This window comes from Cariama cristata, unplaced genomic scaffold, assembly GCF_000690535.1.
Source record: "Cariama cristata isolate BGI_N322 unplaced genomic scaffold, ASM69053v1 scaffold25944, whole genome shotgun sequence".
NCBI classification, from domain to species: Eukaryota; Metazoa; Chordata; class Aves; order Cariamiformes; family Cariamidae; genus Cariama; species Cariama cristata.
Window position 1 is genome coordinate 15,373 of NW_009611641.1, and position 22,909 is coordinate 38,281.

At 39.3% G+C, this 22,909-nt stretch overlaps 1 protein-coding gene across 1 annotated transcript in view; it reads right to left on the reverse strand.

Moving 5' to 3' along the window:
• The window catches only part of SYNRG (synergin, gamma), a 34,470-nt gene that overhangs the window by 4,968 nt on the left and 6,593 nt on the right, over positions 1 to 22,909 (reverse strand). The window contains exons 6-17 of the mRNA XM_009698340.1: positions 22,354 to 22,578; positions 20,322 to 20,399; positions 19,421 to 19,617; positions 18,323 to 18,571; positions 17,313 to 17,449; positions 14,727 to 14,845; positions 14,488 to 14,550; positions 11,069 to 12,019; positions 2,171 to 2,767; positions 1,650 to 1,813; positions 880 to 933; positions 40 to 136 (exon numbers count right to left, since the gene is read on the reverse strand). Of these exons, the coding sequence (XP_009696642.1) occupies positions 40 to 136; positions 880 to 933; positions 1,650 to 1,813; positions 2,171 to 2,767; positions 11,069 to 12,019; positions 14,488 to 14,550; positions 14,727 to 14,845; positions 17,313 to 17,449; positions 18,323 to 18,571; positions 19,421 to 19,617; positions 20,322 to 20,399; positions 22,354 to 22,578 (2,931 nt within the window). The remainder of the gene's footprint in view (positions 1 to 39; positions 137 to 879; positions 934 to 1,649; positions 1,814 to 2,170; positions 2,768 to 11,068; positions 12,020 to 14,487; positions 14,551 to 14,726; positions 14,846 to 17,312; positions 17,450 to 18,322; positions 18,572 to 19,420; positions 19,618 to 20,321; positions 20,400 to 22,353; positions 22,579 to 22,909) is intronic.

The window sequence follows — 22,909 nt, forward strand, 5'->3', positions numbered from 1 at the left end:
GACCTTCCAATGTAAGAGACACGGTAAATGAAAACATACCCAGTAAATACTCCATGCCTTGAGCAGACTGGATAACTTCAGTGCAAACGGATGAACTACTTATTCCATTTAAGGTATCATTTGCTTTCTTTATGACCTGGTGGAAACAAATTTCATGAAATGATCGTGTTATCTACCTTAAAATAATGATTACGAACAAAATTGTCCCCAACAGAAACTGTTATACAAAAAAGGAGGCAAATTAAATAAGTAATGATTGCCATACAGCACCAGATGTTTTTATATACTCATGCTGTAGCTGTAAATAGATTGGGGAAAAGTACGCACATGTAAAACCTGAACGTATTCCCCCAAATACTTTCATTACCAAAGTAATAGTTTTAAGAGTATGAATGCACTGCTAGCTAGTTTAATAATAGCATTCACAGTTTTGGCCGTCTAATACTCAAATGCAAAGAAGAAATTTTAAGGAAAACTAGTCTGGCTGTGAAACATCTGACACCCGTTACCAGAACATTAACGGCCCCTCCGCACAGCGTCCCAAACAAGGCCGTGTCTCAAGAAGGGCTGAAGAGCCAGGCGCTGGGATCCGTGCCCGAACCGCATGCCTGGCTGGGCACCCCAACCACAGGAACACCACATCAACTAGTTAACTGGAAAACGTAGGCAAAAGCCAAACTAATCACAAATGACAGGGAGATTAGCACAGGGTCTGTAACCGAGGAGGTAACGCTCCGCCTGTGCGACAGCTTTTGGTTTAAAAACTGTAATCCCCTCGGGCTGGTTCACACCCTTTCTACGCCTGTACGGTCTTAAACACCGAATGAGGTGGTACCTACGGGGAGGAGGACAAGGTTTCGGAGGAGGCTACACACTTACTTGCAGGGCACTCTCCAAGCATCTCTGCCATTCATACGCATACCTCTCACTTTCCTATTTGAAAGAAAAGGACAGTCTGAATCTTGTCCCTACACACACTTCCTTTTCTCCTATCACAATAGACATACAGTCAACAAGTATTTTAAGACTATTTGCAGATTAGCTATGTAAACTTTTAACATACCTATTCCTAATTCTTCCCCCATTCTTTAAATATTCTCTTTGCACCTGAACTCTAAAATTTGATTTCTGGGATTAGAATTAGTTTCAAAAGGAAGAACGTATAAAAGTTTGCTTTGCACATACCTGCTCCCGACACATTTGTTACCGGTCTACTCTTCTAGAAATGGGGATTAGCACAATTTAATCTGAGGCCTTCTACCATCTATTCTAAAGACGAGCAAGAGAAATAACTACCACACAGCCAAAAAAGTTAAGCCATTTCCCAAAGCCAATGGTCTCAGTGCCAAAGCTGGGATCAGATTTAAGTCGTAACTAATTTCCAGTTACAAGCTTAGACTGCAAGGTCAAGTGATTCTGACTGAGTTTCAGACAACAGCAGCATTTTGCCCACTTCACAAGACTTTAAAGGCAGGAGAGAAGAAACCTCCTTTATGAGCAGTTTCCAGTCAAAATATCTAAGCTTACCCATATGCCATCTTAGAATCATACCCTAAGTTCAAAGTCCCAAAGAGCTGGATACAAACACCCTTGCTATCACACTGATGAAAGGCATTGCCAATTTACTTGTATTCCAGATAATTCCTTACCTCAACTTCCCCAGTCAAGTCTTTGTATTTGTCTCTGATGACGGGCAAAGCAGGCTTCTCACTTAGAGTATTTGAACGATCTCTAAATGGCTGTTCCAAAACTGGTAAAGGTGAAGAGCGACTTATTTCTCTGTCACCTAGGCTTAAGCTCCTTTTATGAGACCCTAAAAAGTTAGGTTATAAACAAGTTATTCTTTTACCCATAAAGGCACAGACTATTTAAAATAATTACAGTGGTAGCAAGGGTCACCCTACTACTCCAGAAGAATAAAGCCTTCTATTTACTCGGTGGCTGGTGCAAATTTCCCCACTCCCTCAATCCTTATAATTTCTTGGCACAACAAATATTTTACTTCTTGAAAGAGACCCGCTCCAAATGCCACAGAAATCAATTAGAAGATTCAGCTCATTTCCAGTAGCCTTTGGAACAACGCCTATTAGCTAATTTATAATTTGATTAGAAAAATGAGCCTTTGATAAGCACACGCATTATGAGCTTCCTCCTCCCCGAGCAGGCTTACCTTGAACAGACAGGTCAAAGGTAGCCAGCTCACTCTTGATCATTTCTTCACTCGATTTCACCTTGCCTTGGGAAGTTGCCACCAAGAAGTCAAACTTGCTGATTTTTGGCTTTTCACTTTGGAATTCTCCAAAGTCATCTGTGGACTCTCTTTGCAGTTCAGAAGAGATACCACTAGCAAGGAAATCTGCCTCTTGCTTTGTGTCAGCTGCTGCATCCTGTGCTTCTGATGAAGGTCTTGCAAAATCACCAAAGTCTCCAATGTCATCGTCACTTGGACCGCCAGGTATCGGTCCAGAGTCTTTAAAGTTTGCAAAGGCTGCAAAGGAAACATCCTGTAAAGCATCCTCACTAGAAAAGGTTGTCACTTTGGAAACTGTTGTCATGGTAATGTTTTCTGAGCTGCCAAACAAGGTCTCCTTCTTCTGAAGGACAGAAGTAGCCGCAGAGGATCCACTTCCTGAAGACTGGACAAAGGAGGAGAGCTTCTTGCCCTGATGAATGTCGTCTTTGTCGGACCAGTCATAGCTTGCCAGGCTGCTGACTGCAGACCCACTGTTATAGCTTCCAAATGGGGCACATTTTAAGTCATCTATATCTGAGGAAAACAAATCCCTACAATTAGACGCTGAAGTTCAAATGTTAATCTCTCCACACTGTATAAAAACAATAGCAACTTGCTAAGAGTCTTAAAGAACGGCAAGAACAAACACAATGAACTGTTGTTTCAATGAGGATTAAACCAGAGTTTGCACAAAAATAATCTGAGAAATACCTAAGCATTTAATACAAAAATTTCTCCATTTAATAAATGCAAGCCTTGACCTTTGAATATTGTCTTATATTTTAAGCCGAAAGTCACCATCCCACTACGGGTAGTGAAGAAATGCTAAAAAAAAAAATAAATAAATGTTTCTAGACAGTACAGATTGCACAGATCACCAGCTCAGTTTTCTGACGCTGGCTGCAGAACTCACAATCAAAATGTAAACATCAGCAACTCAAACATCTTATCGCATTATTTCATCTTATCAAAACCAACCACACAGAAGACTAGGCTAACTTTTCCATTCCCTCCGATAAAATATTAATACACTTTAATTCTATATTCATGCTTTGATACAAATAAGGTATAAAAAATGTGCTGCAAGTATTTTTAAAAACCAGAAGTTCTGTTTAAGCTTATCACAGTTACAGCAGTGCCGTACGGCTGACTCTTCAAACTTACAGGCTCCAGGAATGACATGAATATTGCAAAGATCGTGTTTTAGATTTTACAAACTATTTATTCAGTTAAGTATAGGGAAAATCCAATTATTTTGCAGAAAGCTCCAAACATTTATACTCACCTGGCAATTATATGGGCCAATAGGTTCTTCTCACTGCCATGAGCAGGTGTGAGATATAGCCTGGTTGCTTACGTTAAAGCCAGCAGAGGAGCCTGCACAGCGACCAGGCTCTCCTGGGCTTTGTCCGCTACTCATTCAACTGATCTTTCACGTTTAGACTGAGATTGATCCATAGTGAAGGCACAGAGAGCCAGGGGCTGGGTAGTTTTCATTAAAGCATTAAAAAAAAAAAAAGCAAGCCCTACTATACTACATTTGGCATTTGTTTTCCAGCATTAACAATTGTCAGTTTGGATTAGACATTCAGCCGCTGCTCAGTGCCTAGGGTCAAACGGTCTTGAGGTAAAGCAAACCCAAACCAGAAAATATATTCTCTTAGCATTGTTTTAGCCGAGACTCTTCTGATAAACATCATGGTCTTAACTGGCTGGCACACAGGAGCAGCAACTCGGGTTTAATACAGCCAGGCTGGGAACAAGCTGACTTTCCAGCTGCCCTCTTTATTCAATCCGGCCACACCACCCTGAGGTTTAAGACATTTTAACAAAACATTTCTGCCTTCATTTATTCATTTTACTGGAAGGGGAGGGCACGCTACGCTTTAGGCTGCTTTCCAGGCATGACCCACATACGTTGCTAATTAAAAAGTCCAATAAATATACAATATAATGACAGAGCGTAATGGCTACTACAATAAAAGGCCCGTTGCGATGGGTCAGCGAGGCACGGTGTGTCAGCCGTCAGATCTTCCTGCAGCTGCTGCAGTTGCAGACGACAGCATCTCAATAACAAACCTTAGCACCTTGCGTGCAGGCAGGAAGATTTCAAAGTGCCACTTGAATATTAGATTTGTAGAGCAAGCAGTTTACAGAAGGGTAAACAGACAAGAGATGAAAACACCCGCTTATGGCAAAACTGAACAGAAAGAAGGCTCTGAGGTGAAAAGGAGCTGACTTGCAAGGGATCAGTAATTTATCACAAGAAACCACACCTTGTGCTCTCAAATATACGGTTTTGTTTAAAGAAGTTAAATGAAAGCTTCGCTAGCATTAAAGAGAATGCCAGAATAACCTCCAAAATGTTAGCAGACTGTAATTAATCCTGGGATCTTGAAAATACCACAGTGTACTAGGCAACCTCTTTTTTTTCAATTTGCGTTGACTCCAAAACCCAGCAAAGATTTAAGCATCGCTATTGTTTCGGTGTTCCCCAGGAAATGAAAAGAAAGAGTGATGATCCTACTGTGAAGATCTGCACATTCACATTCTGTTGTGAATGATTTCTTCGATAACCGCTAAGAGCTTGAGCTGACAACACATCCTAAAGGGCCAGGTCAGTGCATCCCTCCTGATCGGATCCTGGCTCAGGGACAGGCAGAATGGGCACCAGGCTTCGGTGGGAATCCTGAGCGCCCCGTCCTTCGCCTGCAACCAATAGCTCACGGCAGGGAAGCCAGAACAGTATTTTAATTATTCACAAACTAAGATTCAAGATTCTCTACGTGAATTCATGCAGACATGAAACCCATCTGCACGTGTGGAAGAGCTGAGATGAAACGTAATAGTTCAATTATGTACATTTTATTTATTTGGATAGTTACGAAGGATTACTCTGGTGAATAAACTTTCCTAAGAGTATTCTATTACAGAAAAAAATACTGTGTTCAAAGTGTTTACAGCTAAAGCAGTTCTAAAACAATTTTTTGAAAAGTATGAAAAAATAAGGATATACGTGTAACCGTCCATAATCTGAGGTAAACTGGCTTTTATAAGTATTTTTATTCTATTGCAAAACACCCCAACATTTTGCTGTGCCATGCGCTGCATTTCATAGACTCATTTGCCACAAGTTAGACGTTTCTGAATAGAGGAAGTAAAATCATAACCTTCGTCACAGCCAGGGCAAAACTAAAGGCTTATCTGACCTCTTGGCACATTTGCTGCGTAAAGAAGAGAGGAGCTTTTCCCCCCCGACAGGTAGCAGAGCAAGTTGCCACCACGTTAGAAGTGAAGAAGCAGTTCACATGTGAAAAGCACTTCTTGGCTGACCCTAGAGAACTCTTCATGATGTATCTTGATTATTGGCAAAAAGATTGTTTTATTAAGCCCTGTTAAGAACTGCTCCTCCAACAGCCTTTTTCTTAAAGACCACAGATATGTGTAATGAATAAAAAAGCTCCAGTTACCATGCTGCAGTTCTAGCCTCTGATGTAATACAAGTTTCATTTTGCTCGTATGGCAATCCAAAATTTAAAAAGATGCATGTGTATCAGTAATATTTTTTTCAAAGCAAGAGATGATTACGCGGGGAAGAAAAAATCAATTACTTTAACTAAGCATCACACTTGGCAAAGACAGATGCTACAGAGCTACTGCCATTTCCTCCTGGAGGACACCTTTAGTAAGAACAGAATCTGAACTGATGAGAAACATCAAATTTTATCCAAAAAAATGAGCAAAACCTAAATCTACTGTGTAAAAACACAGTCAGATCCATTCAAATGTAACGTAACCACACTTTTTGTCCTTAAAAATGTTATCCAGTGGACCATGAACAGAAAAAGTGATCTTCACAGTGTTACGCTGGAACGCAGTAAGTTTCCAAAAGCTTTAGAAACCAAACCCAATTTGTATTTCTTCCAAAGCAAAAGGTTTGAAATATTTACCACTTACTTTCCATCCATTTTGAACTAGCAAAACCATCATCCAACCTGCCTGGTCATCACCTGGGGACAGCTACAGCTATACAAGCCAGCCATGCAGCAGCCGGAGAGAGGCAAAGCAATAGCTGCCAAGGAATGTACAGGAGAATACTGACAGAGGATGAAAAACAGTTAAAACACTGTTTCCCAGTGTTATCTCATCTACAGAAAAACTTGACATCCTTCGTTTGAGCCAACTATAACAATTTATTTCAACTACCAAGAATTAAGTTATGGCTGGAGGCAATTTACAAGCTGGAGCCTTCAATGTCAACAGTTTAATCATTTAAGGAAAACCTTTGGCAGCACTAGTGATATTCTAAAGAAAACTGAAAAAGACAATTCAGAAAATTGTAATATATTTAGTGATTTTAACCAACACAGCAGACTTTCAAGTATTTCTATTTCAGTTTATATTATATTCTGATGAAAAAATATAACTCTTGGGTCATTCTGTGGTTGTTAGGGTGATGCAGGTGTAGCTAGCAGAACAGCACCAAGGCCCCAAACCCAGAGGTGTTACACCGGGAGCATCACCAGCAGCCAGAGCGAGAAGCCCAGAGACTGGACGGGGACAGGCACCACCTCCTTACCACTTCCAGTGGGCTTCACCTGATAAAGGCAGAGATGAAACTGGAAGAATAAAGAGGCTGGTACGTACTGCTGCTATCTGTGTCATGCCTATCGGCAACCAGAGAAATTCAAAAGCCCATTTCTCAGCTGGTGAAGGCTGGAACAGCGCTAATGATAAGGGAGTTACTCCAATTTACTTTCACTAAAGAATGGCTGTACCGAGCACTGCTAAAGTGGAAATCATCAAGGATACTGACTGTAAGACAAATTAACACGAACGAAAAAAGGAGAGAAAAGCCTTCAAACCTTGTGGAATTAAAGAATTTGCTAATTATTTTTTAATTCTCATGACAAACAACATTTCACAGCAAAATAAAGACCCCCTGAGCTTGTGTTGGGAGCGGAGAGACAGCTCGGCTCAGTCCTGCAGAAGCCCGGGCGGCTGCTGCGCCTCTGCGCCCTTTGGCTGGGCTGGGAAGGCGCTCAGAAAACACGTACGCACCCTCGCCTTCGAGGCCTTCGCGAGATAAAGAAGTGTTGTTAAGCTCTTCTATTTCCAGAATTATGCTAAATGAGAGCAAGTGAGTGAATCTGACTGTTCAGTCTGGACAAAAATGTAATAGAGTCATGAACATTACTCCCTCCTTCAGGTATGATGAGCTGAACAAATACTAATAGCACAAACCCTGCAGAATTAAGTCTCTCAGGTGTATGTTCAAGCCTTCAGTTTAAAAAGCGTTAGGGTTAGACATAACCTACTGGTTCTCTAGAATGAAAGATGGATGTTGTTTTGTGGGTTTTTTTCTTTTTTCTTTTTTTCTTTTTTCTTTTAATGTCCCTCAAGATTGGTGTAAAGAACTAAAAAGAACCCCAATATATTCTGGTTTCTGGTCTGGTTTTTGCTCTTGTGGCAAGGAATTTCAAAAACCCAGTTTGCGCTGGTGTGACGCTTTAACTTAATTCCACATCTCAATTATTTTTCGCTTTTTACCTTGTCTGCTAATTTGACGTTAACCCCAACTGTTAGTGGCCCAAGATTTGGAGGAATATGAAGTGACATAATTACATGACACAATTTACAGCTGTCATTCATGTTTGAAAGTTTCAACATTTAGTAAGGCTGGACTTCCCAAACAGAAAAAGTAAACAGGATCCTTTACTGCGGGGCACCGATTAACTCACTCTAGATTAGCTAAATAAGTATCAGAATATTGTTTAATGGGCTCCTACTCATAAAGGCCTAGACAGCAACACATTTTCCAGTTGGTACTCCTCACAAAGGCGTATCATAACCTTGGCTGGCAGCAGGGAAATCCAGATGAGGAGACACACAGGACAGAAAACGTCACTTCTGTCTTCAGTCTGAACTACCACCATACCCTCAGAATCAACTCACAGAAACAACCCTGCCATCCACACATTTCCTCTGTTCAAAAACTACTCTTTTGAAAAATATTATTTAGCCCGATACGTGAAGTTTCAGAAGTGCACAGGGAGCGAGGTCAAAGCGTTGGAAGAGGAGAAAGAAGCTCACCCACACGCTGCTCTGCAAGAGAAAGGCACCTGCCAGCTTGAGGGGATACTATAACTTTAAACTTTATATTTTTCAGGAAAGAAGAGATACATTGCTGGTTTGCAACAAATCACACACATCCCCACATTTTCAAAATATGCCAAGATAATATTTATTAACACAGCAGGACTTACAGATCACAAAAGGTAGTGATACATAGGAGCTCGTAAGGGCGTTATCAGAATAAAGCATGCAGGTCAATACTTGCAGGAGAGAGATATCAAAGCAGATCTGAGAAGGCACATTCACACAGGAAATGTTTAGTTGAAATTAGACATTAGAAAAGCAGCAAAAAACCTGAAGCTGATTAAAATATACAGAGATCTCCAATAATGTCAAAGAAAAAAGGTACTTTACAGATTTGTAAGTGCAGCAAATGGATAACCCTTTGAGAATACCCGGGCGGGGGTACGCTCTCGCTGCAACATTCAGCAAAAAACAAATTAGGTTCGTGTAACATGACTAGGTGCTAATTAAAATGCTTTCATCTCGGAGTGAAACGTAAATTTGGTTTAAAAGAAGCAGCCTAGTTGAAACTAACAGCATGCAGCCAGTGCTCAAAGGGTTATACGAAGTAAATGCAAGAGAAATCAGGCAACATTAGTATAATCTACCTTCCGCACAAAGAATTATAGCAAAGTTTAAAGAGACAGTATCCCCTTTGGAGAGAGCAAAACAGTAAACCTTTCTTCCCCCAGAGACCAAAGTCCGTCGTATGGGAAGCAACTCAATGATTTCTTTCTAATTCCCAGCATAAGCAACCTACCTGCCCATACCTGGAAACTATGCAACGTGAAATCTCAACAGCCAAAGGATAAACACCTCTGTACTGGTATGTCAGAGAAGTCAAATCACTTATCAGCACCTCTGTCCCGCTGCTGTTTCACTGGAGATGTTACACAGGGCTTGCAAACATACAGTTCCCAATGATTAGTCTCCCATTTCTCAGCAGTGAGGATGACAGAGGGATACTGTCCCTTTTTGACATTAGATTTACAGATTGAAGGAAATTGAGAGAAAAAAAAAATCTGCTTTTTAACTTTATGTAAACTGAAAAAAAAAAAAAAGACTTGAACATCAGCAGTTCATAGCTTGAAATGCACCAAACACACATAAAGGAACACATGAGCACAGAAGTATTCGTAACAGAGCACGCTCTGCTATGAAATCCAAACAGAGTTAAACGGAATAAAACTCTCCCTGTGGAAAAACATCTAGCTTGGCACCATAAGAGAATACAGACTTGTTTAAGTTTAATAAAAATAGCTTCTAATTAATACTTCAGAGTTCAAAAGTTTAGCAACAAGCGCATGATCAGCTAACCCCTTTTAACAAACCAAAAAAGTCCTTCCTGCCACAAATGGCAATTATTAATCACTGATTTCTGTGGCAAAAGCTCACATCCTGTAGAAGAGCTACATTAAGTCAAACTGCCACCAAAAGAGGATAGAAAAATATTAGGAAAAGGTGCTTTCAAAACCAAAGTAAACATTCAAGAATACACTGTAGGTGCTACGTTTTCGACAGCTTGCTCAACTTGGAATTTTACCAAGCAGTAATATGAAAATTAAATGTCTTTGCTAATAAATTATTCCTGATATTTTGTACCCTGTTATACAGTATCGTCCACATCAAAGTTGCCAACTTAATTCTCTCCCCTACTTAAAAATACCATATAATGCAAAATTACAGTACTGTATATTTTCTCTACCCATATCTGCAAAAATGGAAGAAATATTTCATATGGAAATAACCAATTCTTGCAGTAACAGCTTTTACATTTACAGTTTGTATGCTCCCCCCTGTTCAGAAAAGCCTTTGACTGCATAATACTTGTCGCTAGAACACAGTACTGGTTCCTGTATTATTGAAGGCCACAGAACATTTAACTACATCTTATCTTCCTATGTACATACGAAAAGAAAAAGCAGGACACTTGGGAAATCTGTTTTATGATATGTGATCAGATTGGAGATGGTCAATTCACTCTCTCAGGAGTACTTTCGTAAAGGAAAATTAAAGAAGGTGAAAACCTGATAAGGATAAATTAAGAGTCCCGTTGTTTTAAATTTAGGTCCTAGAGTTACCAATCATGAGGCTAGCGTTTACAGGCCCTTTGCACAATTATTCCAATGAGAGTTTTAACTCTAAAAAGCGTATGCAATACTTCTACTTGCAGTCCTGCAAAGTACTGGCTACACAGATTAAACCCCACCGTAATGGGAATATACTAGTGTTGTTGACTACACAGCTTTTCATTAACAGCACAAATTAGTGTTCTGCCTACCCTTTTAGAAGCACAGAGTGGGTTAAGTCCCCAAGCCAAATGCTTTGCTGAAACCAAGAGATTAAAGTGAGACTCTTTGCCATTCATCTTGCTAATATAAATGGAATGACACTGCCTGCATTAGAAAATTTTCCACTCGAATCCCTTAAGTGACAATAGCTAACAGGTACCAGTAATACGATGTTGTCAAATCTCAAAAATAAACTGGCATGGAGTTCAAATCATTCAATCTATTTATAGTCTTCTAAGACAAAAAATAAACACTGCCCTGCTAAGGGGCTGTTGGCTAGCAGGTGCACAGATTTAGAAGTCTTTCACTACTGAAAGACTAGTGCATAATACTGTAATTTAGCACACAGAAGAACAGCGAAATCTCCATCACCTACGTTACCAGAGCAATCTAACCAGTTCCTCACCTGCTGCTGGTGGATGCTGGCCACTAACTGTTGGCAAATCCAAAGAGCTATCAGACATGACATGCTTAAGATCTCCTCCCACATCAGCCAGTTTCATGTCGAACTGAACAGACAACGCGTCTTCAGAATCCTCCTTGCCGACACTGCTGCCGCCAATAGAAGGGAGATCCAGAGACTTCACCGAAGCAGAGTCTTCTTTGGCCTGCTTGAAAGCTGCGACTTTGTCCACCAGGGACTTATCTGCGCTGCTGCACACGGAAGAAAACTTGTTAGAGTGAAAGTCGGCAAAATCATCATCGCTCTTCGCTGAAGAAAGCGGGTTGTCCTTCGCCTCCTCAAAGCCTGCTCCAGAGCCTTCCAGAGAAAGCTGTTTGAAGATATCATACTTGGTGGGCGTAGCAGCGGTGGCCGAACTCTGCCCACTCTTCACCATGCTGGCAGACGAGCCAGACCGAGAAACAGGACCGGCCTCTAGCTTAAGTGCATTGTATTTGTCATCTTGTTTTTGTTCGGAAAATCCACTGCTGTTGTTGAAAGCCATAAAATCTGCAAAGTCATCTTGTCCGCTGGCTGATGCGCAATTAGAAAATTCCCCAAAAAGGTTGAACTCTCCAAAGTCATCAGCTAAGCTTGAACTTTTGCTGGGTGCTGGTTGGGCAGTGGTAGATGGAAGGGGTGGTGGAGGAAAGGAGCCCGATTTTGATGTATTAAACACAGGTGGAAAGGATGGCTGCTTGTTTTCTCCAGCAGAGGAAAAGAGATCCAAGTCTGCTAGATTCAAAGAGGTCTTTGCTTGTGTTTGCTGTTTTGACTGAACAGGCAGAGAAGGGAAGGATGCAGGGAAAGTTTTGTCTTTTGTAGGTGGCTCTAATGGTGAGATACTGTCAGCGGTTTTAAAATCTGTGAAACCATCATCGGTTCCTCCAGGCTTGAATTCTGCAAGGTTATCTCCTGAGAATAAAAACAATGAAAAAACACTAAGACAGTGCAGTGACAACAAATACATCATACTCACACCATGCAAGCAAGCAAATTATTTCATGCAATGTCAGGTTTTATGCAAACTATATAAATTAATTCCTCAGGATGCACGTAGAACTGCAAACTCAACCTCTATGAACTACACAAGTTTCAAGGTCAGTGATTCTAATATTCATCCCAGCAAACACTTAAGTCTTTCAAATAGCCTCAAAGTCATATTAAATTCCCTTTACACTGAGTTAATATCAAAACACACCATGACCAATAGATTCAAAAGGTGATCAGTACTGTCTTATTCAGCTTCCGCATAAGTTCTTTTTCCCACCTCATCCTTTTCGTATTTGCCAAGCAACGAACGTAATCTTGAGTTTCACTTGTATCAATATAGTATTTGTTTTCTTACAGAAGCAATTCTCCCCCCTTCCTCCCTTCAAAATAGTGCCCAAATGCAGTTTCTTCCTGGGTGTCAGCAGAGGGTTGAGACAAAAGCAACCCTGCTGATAAGCTGAAAGGGGAACATAGGAGAGACACACCAGAGTCTTGCCTGGTGGCTGAAGGTACTTTGAAAATAGGTCACTTAAAAGACAGCAGATAGGCTTATCCAACTGGGCACAGTGGGGAACCCAACAGGTGGGAGGGACAAAGACCCAAACAAAAAAGAATGCAAGGTGGTGATCCTAACGTGTTGTTTTAGAACATTTTTAAGTTCTCATCTTAATCTATCATGTTTTCCCTCTACCAGACTCACCTAAACATACTATAGCATTACAGTGATCAGAACTTCAGTAAATGCAATATAACTCAGGCATCTTCTAGCTTCTGCTGCTAAGACTGATTCCAGTTTTACTAAGAAGCTCAGAGACAGACTTTCACATGAATGTGAGTATGATTAACCGTAAGATGTGCAGATCTCTAGTTCAGCTACCTACCGAATGTAAGATCGTGCTATGTAAGGATTATAATTTAAACCTCATTAAACATGACGTAACAATGTCTTCATTGAATTTACAGTAAACATTTTGGTGTACTAATTTTATGTTTCTTCCTGTTCATACACAATTTTTTTTTATAAAGCAATTTCTTTTGAACATGAAAAACGTTGAGTTAACCCATTCACCAGCATGTATGTACTTAGACTACTTGTAATTTTAAAGTTTTGATGCATACTTTAAGACAAGTGTCCAATAAACAGATTTTGTTCTATTTTAGAAGTACACCATCAACATTTCATTCGTAAATATACCACAGTGTCATACATTAAACTAGTTCAACCAAGATTAAAAGAATACTCTTTATAATGGTAGTAAAGGACCTCGACTATACTTGACATATTCTTCCGTTCTCCCTCCCCTCCGACTCAAACACTTGGCCCAGCAACAATACAAATATTAATGAAATTGCTATGCAATGATCAAAACTAAAACATCACAGCAAACTAAACTTACTGATGAATTGCAAACTTTTCCATTAGAACCGTAAGCTGGTGAAAGGGTTAAGAGTGGTCAGACCCAGACAGCAGGCAAATATAGTCATTTTCTATATTTTAGAACATGTACAGAAAGAGATAAAATGTTGTTACTTCATTTCATTGCATGCATTCAATCCGGAAGAGGTACTGAGCATGAGAACCTCACAAAACATTACAAGAGTTTCAGAAACTCAGTGCCTGAAAAAAGAATTCAGTCTTTGAAAAATAAGGAGTAGGAGTGAACTCAGGTAAGCAGTTTTATCCTAGAATCTAAAGTTGTTTTCTAATAATGAAACAAAATGCTGGGTAAAACATAACTCTGTGGAAATCAGGTTAAATTAGTAATATGTTTATCTTTGGATCTGTCTACTGATAATACATGAAAGTTAGTAGAGTTTGAGATTTTTTTTTCCTCCCATCTGATTAAAAAGATGAGATTACCATTTATATTGCATAAATGAGTTAGACATAGAGGGTTCTAGAAAATGCTTAGGGAGACTCTGCTTTTGCAATTACACAGATGTTGTACCTCAGATGACACCTACGTTTTACTTTTCCCAATCAAAAACAGTTAAACACAAATTTCAAAATAAGTGAGCAGATTTATTCTTAGAGTATCAGAGTCCATGAAAAGTTTACATTCTGCCCTAACAACAGAAAAAAGTTGCAATTTTGTCCAGAAGCATCTTCTTCTGTCTTCCAAAAATACATGATTCCTTAACCATATCATTATTTAAAATAAAACTCAGAAGCACTCAGAAGAGGCTCAGTCTTCTAGAACTACAATTTGTAGATTGCTCCAATAGTATATTGCATTATTTTTTCAGGATACTTCCTGCTAAGTTGTTCAGAAAAGCAGAAGCATCATTATTCTGGAATTCTAACAATGGAAATTCTGCGGTTTACAGAGAACTGCTAAAAAAATATAACGAAAATATGTTAAAACAGCTCCAAAAAACACACTGCTTACCTAAGTATTTGCTCTCTGATGGTTGTTCTAATTCACGGAAAGCACTATACTTGTCTTCACAATCTAGTGAATACGAGAAAAGAAATACATTTATATAAAGATATTATGAATTCATATTGTAAATTTTATATTGGCATAATTGCTCTGACTTTTAAATATTAATATCTTATCAATACCAAAACCAAGACATGAAATATTGCAATAAATTGCTCACAGTGGTTGTATTTTTTTCCTTTTACCTCCAAAAGTAGCCGTACTTTCAGAAGGCTTCTCAGTTGCAATTCCTTTAAACACAGCATACTTATCAGTTGATGAGTGTGTCTTATTACCTGGGAGTGGCATTAGTAAAGAAGGAACACTAAAAACAAAAGAGATAAAAGCAAAGTTCCTTAATTTATCCATAGGAAATCTAGATTTCCAGTTTTTATTTAAAGAAGCCTCTTATCATGACTACACAATTTGCATCACTAAGCTTAAGCTTGTACCCTAAAGAGCGCTTAATCAAGAACCTGATGCAAACTACCTTGATACCTATTAAGAATAACAGCATGTAAACTGGCACCTGGGTAACTGATGGGTAAATTCGCAATTTATCTCACCTAATCATATTTCTTTAGGCCAGAAGTCAATTTTCACCATTCTTGATTTTAATTTGCATCAAAACATGAACGAAACACCCCAGAACTTTACACCACAGGAATTCTTAGCCACAGGAGAGAATAAGCACACAGACATAGCCCAGGAATCACTGCTGTTTAACTTATCACTTTGCCCAGGGCAGCGTAAGGACAATTCTCCCTGATAGAGCTAGATACAGTAAAGAGTTAAAACTGTATGAGATTTTGCCGGCTCCATAGTTTCAGCTTATCTACTTTTGATTATATTTCATTACATATTGGAAAATTAAGAGAATAAAGTGGAAGCACTGTTCAAAACGAAGGAAAGGGTAACTTTGAATTTCTCTCAGTGCAAATCAGCAAAATAAGGATTAGTGCACAGTTACACAAGCAAATCTTTTTGCACATAAACACACTCTACTCTATATAGTATAACTGCCATAATAACCTAACACCATGTTAGCAACTGCCTTAAGATTTAGAAGATCTGCAAGAGCTTTGCTTGCCCTCCACACAAGCCCCCTTATCAGACCTTGGCAGCTCTACAGAACAACATCCTTTACATATGAATGATGCATTTTACCTCTAGTTTATGTCATTCAATACTATGCACATTGAAAACGTGAATGAATTTCTATGGCATTCTTCAGCCCGAAGCCAGAATCTTTCCAGAGCCATTTAAATCTCCTTATCAGCAGCCTACAAGCAACATACAAACCTAGCACTTGCACACACGTGCTAATGACGGTCTGTGATGCTTGCAGACAGACAGCGCAATGTCAAAAAATATAGCTTATGGTAATATAATTAAATTTCACATCACTGCAAAACAGGCTATTAGATATGCAATCTTGGCAAATGTAATGGTTAATCATCTGTACTCTACAGATGGCTTTTTTTTAAATAAAGCTCCATAAGCAATTAGATTATAGCTCTTTGTAACATTCTGTTCAAAACTGAACAGTTTTACAACTGAATAAAGAGAACTGCTGCAGTGAAAAAGAAATATAATTTTTAATTTATTTTTTTTTTTATGATCCCCTACTTCCCATCGTGGAATTTACAATGTTTCTGTTAAAACGTTCAGTAACAAAATAACTTTAATTGCAAAATGACACCTAACACAAACTAGGATATACTTAAAATAGACCATCTTCAGATACATGTGGCATCGATTGACAACAGTAAAATTAAATTTCTTACATAGAATGCTGTTAGGCACGGTGTAACAGAACAATTTGTTTTAGTATCCCCACTTGATGTCACTGTTGGTGGCAACCAGTAATCACTGCTTACCTGGAAAGCACTAGTTCTATCTGCAACTAAGAACAGTCAGCTCAATACACAGAAAATTTGTATGTCTACAATCAGACACCTGGGAGGTACACAAAAGTTTGTCATGTGCAGTAAAAGGGAACAACACTGAAATTTTGTAATCACAGGACTTTGAAAGATTAATTGTAAACTCTCAAAGGGAGTAAACATGCTTACTTATTTTGTTATACAAAACTTGCCTGATCCGGAATTACGTTTTGGCAGTCTACCAAATGAAAAGCCAAGATTGCTGAAGTCTGAATGAGATTTCAATTGCGATTTATAGTCAGTTATCGAAAGCTGAAGCACTGGCCAGAGAAACGATAAAAGTAACAAAAACCCTGTCCACTGGAGTTCTCAGTTACTTAAGAGTATAATGTCGTGCTCTTTACATGAATTTTAGGGTCCATATTCAGGGCCTAAAGAAAGACCTTGATGTCAGCAAATGGTTTCTATCAACTCCAACAAACATGCAGTCATACTTTTAATGGAAACACACAGCACTAAATGCAGAACTCCTCTGTCCCGGTGTATTTTTTCTGAATAGCTTTATGTAGGACTTTCACCTGAATGCACAGTATGAAGTAACTTTCAATTGCCTGTGCAGTAATATAAACACTTGAAAACCTATCCCCATACCTTGTAAACGCCATTTGCCTCAGCATGATGACTAGAATGCTAAAGAATGGCCAACCACCTATGGCACATCAAATGTCATTTTTGATTCAGAAAGCCTAATTGTACTTGTAACAACCTTCAAAAGAAACTGTCAGAGTAGAAGTCAGGTGACAGAAGAAAATTACAGGCTAGAAAGCTACCCACAGAAGAGGAAAACATTTCCTTTCTTAAAAGAGTTCTCAAATACTGAAGGGGTGGAAATCAAAGATCTGCTACCTGCTCCGATGCTGTGAACTGGCTGCTTTGGAGGAGCCAGCTACGTCCCCTTGGAAATCAGTGAAAGAGTCATCTAGCGAGCCAGACTTTGAAGCATCTTGAAACTCCTGGAAGTCATCGTCTTCTGGTTTTACTACCTGAATTACAAACAACATGTAAATTGCCATACTGCTGTCTTTTCAAATTGTCCTATAGCACGAAAGCAGTTCAGAGTAGCGTGATTGACTTAAGAGGGAAAAAAAAAAAAGGCAACAGAAGGAAAAAGCCTGTCAACATTAGCACGCAAAATTAGCATGGTCAGCATTTCCCCTTTGCCTGCACCTCACCCAACTCAAAACACACAGGCGTACCGGATTCCAAGTAGTATGCATGAAGAACAGGTGAATAAGGAACTCTGCTCCTTTAACATTAACGGTATTATTGATCATAATCATGTCATCTTTTACTACAGGACAAATATTAATAATTTAAATCAATCAATAATTTAAAATCAATACACACAGCAAAAGCATCAGAAGAAATATTTTCTGAAGAAAGATGAACCGTATTTGCAAACAGCAAAATTTATCCCCCACATGATTTACAGTGTTGTAAAGCAAAGGTTTTCATAGTTCTCAGCTTCTCCTGAAAACTCCAACATATTTTACCAGCTAGTCGATTCTGCTGTGTAGTTTAACCTAAAATTCCATTTTATGTACATCACAAAATCCTAACTACAACTAAAATCCTCTTTCAATGCAATTAGTTTGTAAGAGGGAATGCTTTTGTACCTTTTCTAATGCCACCAGAAAGAAACAGAAAAAATAAAAGACCTTCTGCAGTGTCATGACTTCACGTTTTCAGATGTCACGTGCCAGATTTCAGGTCCATTTTTTTGTTGCTGTTTACTTGAACAGCAAAACTGTTACTTAAACCATTTACCTCTGTAGTCAGCACACAGCTTTGAAAGAGCCGGGCTAACTCTCTTGCCAGGACAACGGAGATTTTCCAGGCACCAAGAGGGAGCTGACCTGGCTCGGCGGGGAGGATGGCAGGGACCCTGCGGAAGGCTGGGCTGCAGCTCCACCCGCTGGGGCCGTGATGCTCAGCCCCATCACGGCCGGCCCGATGCTCAGGGGCACGGAGACCGGTGGTGCGGAGGGCATCAGGGGCTGCTGGCTCACTGTGGCAGGCAGCGGCATTGGAAATCCAGTTAAAGTAGGGACGGGGGCAGCTGGAAACTGGTTTAACACGTCAGGGCTCACCGCAGGTATTCCTCTCTGCAAAGGCAGGAAAGCAAAGACAACCATATACACATCAACAAAAAGGCATATTGCATTCCTAATTCCAGTTTCTAGCTTGTATTATGGAAATCATGAAAGAGCAGGGTACGGGCCAAGCTTCAAGTAAACCTTCCAAGTCAAAACATGCTGTCAAGAGCCTGTGTAAGTGAACCCTGACTGCTGGAGTTACACAGAGGGTAATGAGACCCACTTGGGTGGTCAGAGGCATTTGAGAGAATTCTTGTTTGGCTTTTACTAGTAAGGACTAGCAAGCAAAGCTATGCTGAACCTTGTGTGTGCTGTATCATCTTTCCTACACACCGCTCCAACGAGGTACCTCAGCTTCAAACTTCATCACTCAAGATACTCTTGCCTTAGTTTTCATACAGGGCTAGAATTTAGAAATAAACTGCTAAGAGATGACACTACAGATGACAAAGAATAGAAGCCTAAAATTAACAATCCACTGGTTCAGGAGAGAGGTAGCAGGTCTAGCTATTCGCAGACTAAGGCATACAGGAACCATATAGTTTGAGGAAAACAGATGTGTATACAATAGAAGAAAAACAGACAGTGTTTTATACTAGAAATACAGACACCTGTGCTTGTAGGTATACCTAAGAACTATCTGCAACTGACAGTAAAGAAGAGTAACTGAAATGTAAGTGCAGAGGATGAAATTATAATCCCACTGAAGTTACAAAGGGACTTTCCCCTCCAGACTTCAACAGAAGTAGTATTTTACCACAGGTGTGGCATACCAGCTACTTGTGCTAACACGCAACCTATGGCAGATTAGTTAAGTGAAGTGCCTTTTTGCACTGATCTCCAAAGTGTCAGTCATACCTGAGTTACTGCTATCATAGCCAGGACTGTGTAGAGCTCTTCTTTTGTGAGCTTCCCAGGAGTAGTACGGTTGGCTAAAGCCCATATCTGTCCAAGGGTCTCTCTGGGCAATCCAGACGACATCAGTATGGGATAGAGTTTAGCTGTATCTATTCCACTAGGAGTCAATGTGGTTTCTAAAATTTTCTTATACAACTCTGTTATGAGAGAGTCAGTATTAGACTGTGACAACTGCTGTTTTCAAGTGAATTTAAGATTGCTTTTCTATTTTGTCTCAAACTCAACATTATATCAAGTTAGTAACACTCAAAGTGTAAGGTAAGGCAACAGCATTCTGGCATGTTTCATCTAAATGTGTTATTGGATGGTCTTTACAGAGAAGTTTAACACAAGAAAAAAAAAATATTTTATATAAAACAAACTTAGTGCTCCATTTCAAAACATGTTTCTAATGAAATCACAGGATAATCCATATAAGAAGATAGTTAGAACAGCTTTATGTATTTAAAACTCAGTGTAATCAATATTTACTACAGCATTTAATTTTCTATTTACTGTGTTATTTGCATATATAGCTAAACAGCCTGAAGACATGAGCCTGCTTAATTACAAGACATGCCAAAAACCAGGCTACCCATGAAAGCAGTATTATCAGCAGTGCAATCTCTACTAGCATAATCTGCTATCATAACAAATTCTCGATTAAACATTTAACATGCTTGAATAAAACCCATACTTCTTCAAATGCAGATAAAGCCACCATAAATATGTAATGTATCAAAGATACAGGATTCATTTGATGAGTTAAGAATAATGCTTTGATCAATAAATGGCAACATAAGCACACGTACATTCACACCGTACATCGCCCACTTGGCTAAATGCCCACTTTCTTGTTTACCTGGGACCAAGCTATCGTTGTAAATCCAAGGAGGCATCATTTGCTGAATTGGGTCCTGTGAAGGGAACACTCCAACTCCTAAACATATTCCATTCAGTAAGAAAAAGACAGACAGTTGTATTAGGATATAAAGAGTCAGAGTATGAAGATCTTAGAGACTATATCATAGTTGGTCAGTACCACTTAGCATTTCAGGCAAAGATTTCAGACAGGAATCACTGTGCTCAGAGGAAAGACAGCTACTGCGGGAATATGTATTTCAACATAATAACTAGAATGATTTGGCAGTAACAGCAAGAATATAGTTATATACATAATGAAATAAGGAGCTCCTCATTTTCCTCCCTCTTAATTTCTAGTCATACAGAAGCTGAAGTCTCATTGCCTCTTAAAGTTTCACAACAGCAGTTCTGTGCCATACCAAATTCAGTCTTCCCATCAACTATAGACTATTAGGGCTACTTGTGGAACAAATAAAATCGTGCCTATCATAAGAACTACCATGTTCCACCAGAACATCCTAATCAGGGAAATCCACAAACAGCCTATTAGACTAAATCTCAGCAAGATCTTATCCCACGTTCACAAAAATGTATCCGTTGCCCCATTGCCTCTAGTCTTCAGATCCAGAAGACATCACAGCCGCCTTCACTGCTCCAGGCTTTCATACCATGATCTGCCACACTTTACTCCCTGCAAATAGGTTATTTCCTTCTCCACTGTGTGGACTCTTCCCCTCAGTCTCATGGTTCTACTTCCTATCCAGTCTCCCTGAGAAGATTCTATGCTCATCTTGAACAGAGCTCTGACAAGTATCAGTCATTTGAGATTTCATTGTTTTTCCCAGTGCTCTTGCATCTCCCCATCTTCCACATGGATTCTCTTCCAACTGCAGTCTACTTTCTAATCATCCCACAACTCCAAGCACAGCTTATTATAAGCAATTCCTTCCATTTCATCAGCCAAGTAAAATAAATTTGCCCCTTCCTCTCATCTCATTATTCTTCAGCTTTAACCACCCTTCCATACACTCCTGCATCCTACCAATTCTTGCTTCTCATCCTTGAATCTCTCCAATAAAATTCAGGCCCTTAAAAAATCAAATAATAAGAGAAGTGAAAAGGAATTCTCAGCCATATTTAGTTGATAGATAGGAGAGCCTTACTCAAAACTTTGATATTACCAAGGTGAGTAAGAGTCTGCCGTTTTTCAGCATTATCACTTAACTACTAAACTTCTGTTCCTCACAAAGTACTTCAGCTCATCCTTCAAAGCACCCTTAACAACATTTGGAACTATTCTTAACTACTGTTGCTCTACATAATCACTTCCAACACCACCTTCATCTGCAGGCTGTATTTAAACTCGCTCTGTCTCACTCTTAAACAAGGGCAGTTTCTTGCCTCCCTCCACGCCCTCTCCTCCCTTTTTTTTTTTTTAAAATCAGGCATCAGATTGTCTTGGATTTGTACAAAATGAACAATGCAATTGACTGAACTATGAATAAATGAACAGCTATTTGCTTGAAGTTTTCGTCTAGTCCAGCTTTTGAAATTTTGATCCCCGAAGCACAGGTAGTTTTAGACATAATGCATATGAGTGGCAATTTGTCTGGGAAACAAGTATTAACTTGCTAAGAGTTCTAACTTAACAAGATTTTATCCCCTTAAAGGTAAAAGATGAAAACCCACCATGACATTGACCACCTTTAGTAATAACTTCCCTTAAATATTTTTTTTTAGAAAAAATCTTTATAAAGAGCACATCTTTTTTTTTCCCCCAAGAAAGAGGACAGAATGTTTTAAATAAACATGTTAAAAGTGATAACAGCAGTAAACTCATGTGAAAGAAGTTCAGAGCAAAATCATAGTTGTTATACTTTTAGCAAGGAGCAGGAGGCACTGACATATTATTCAAGCAGGCGTTCAGAGCAAAATTATGCAGGATTGGCTTTAGAATTAGTGTACAGAGTGTTAGCATTCAAGCAGCATCTTATTAGATTTAAATTCTGTCAAACGTTTCATTTGCTCACCACACTCTTCAACTGCTATGTTTTGTTCTGAAGCCTTGTGCACCTCTGCAGCAGTGGTACCCCTTTCATGTCCACCTACAACATCCCAGTCATTGATGGTTAGTCTGGGATGAACTTGGCTTGCAGCTGAGGCTTTATGCCCAACTTCAGATGTTTTAAGTTTGGTTTGCTCTTGTTCAGATTCATTTGAGCCATTATCTAAGACTTTCTCCTCCAAGGAAGTGCCTGAATAAACAGGAGGAGGAATTATTTATATTTTGTTATTAATCATCCAGATTGCAATTCCACACTTTCAAAGGAAAAGTATTACTGGTACCACTGGTGAGTTACCAAGATGAGTGTCCATCCCAGCTCAGACCAATAGCACCACATTGTTTAAACACTTATAGCCTGATTCTGCCCTTTACTTACTATGCATACACAACAAATTCAACAAACAAAAAGCAACAAGAGAAGGAATACATGAAACTATTTTCTGCAATAGGATTACCATTGCATAACCACCTAAGCATCAGTAGCAGAAGTGTCCAATATCTACTTCCACCTGCAAAATTCT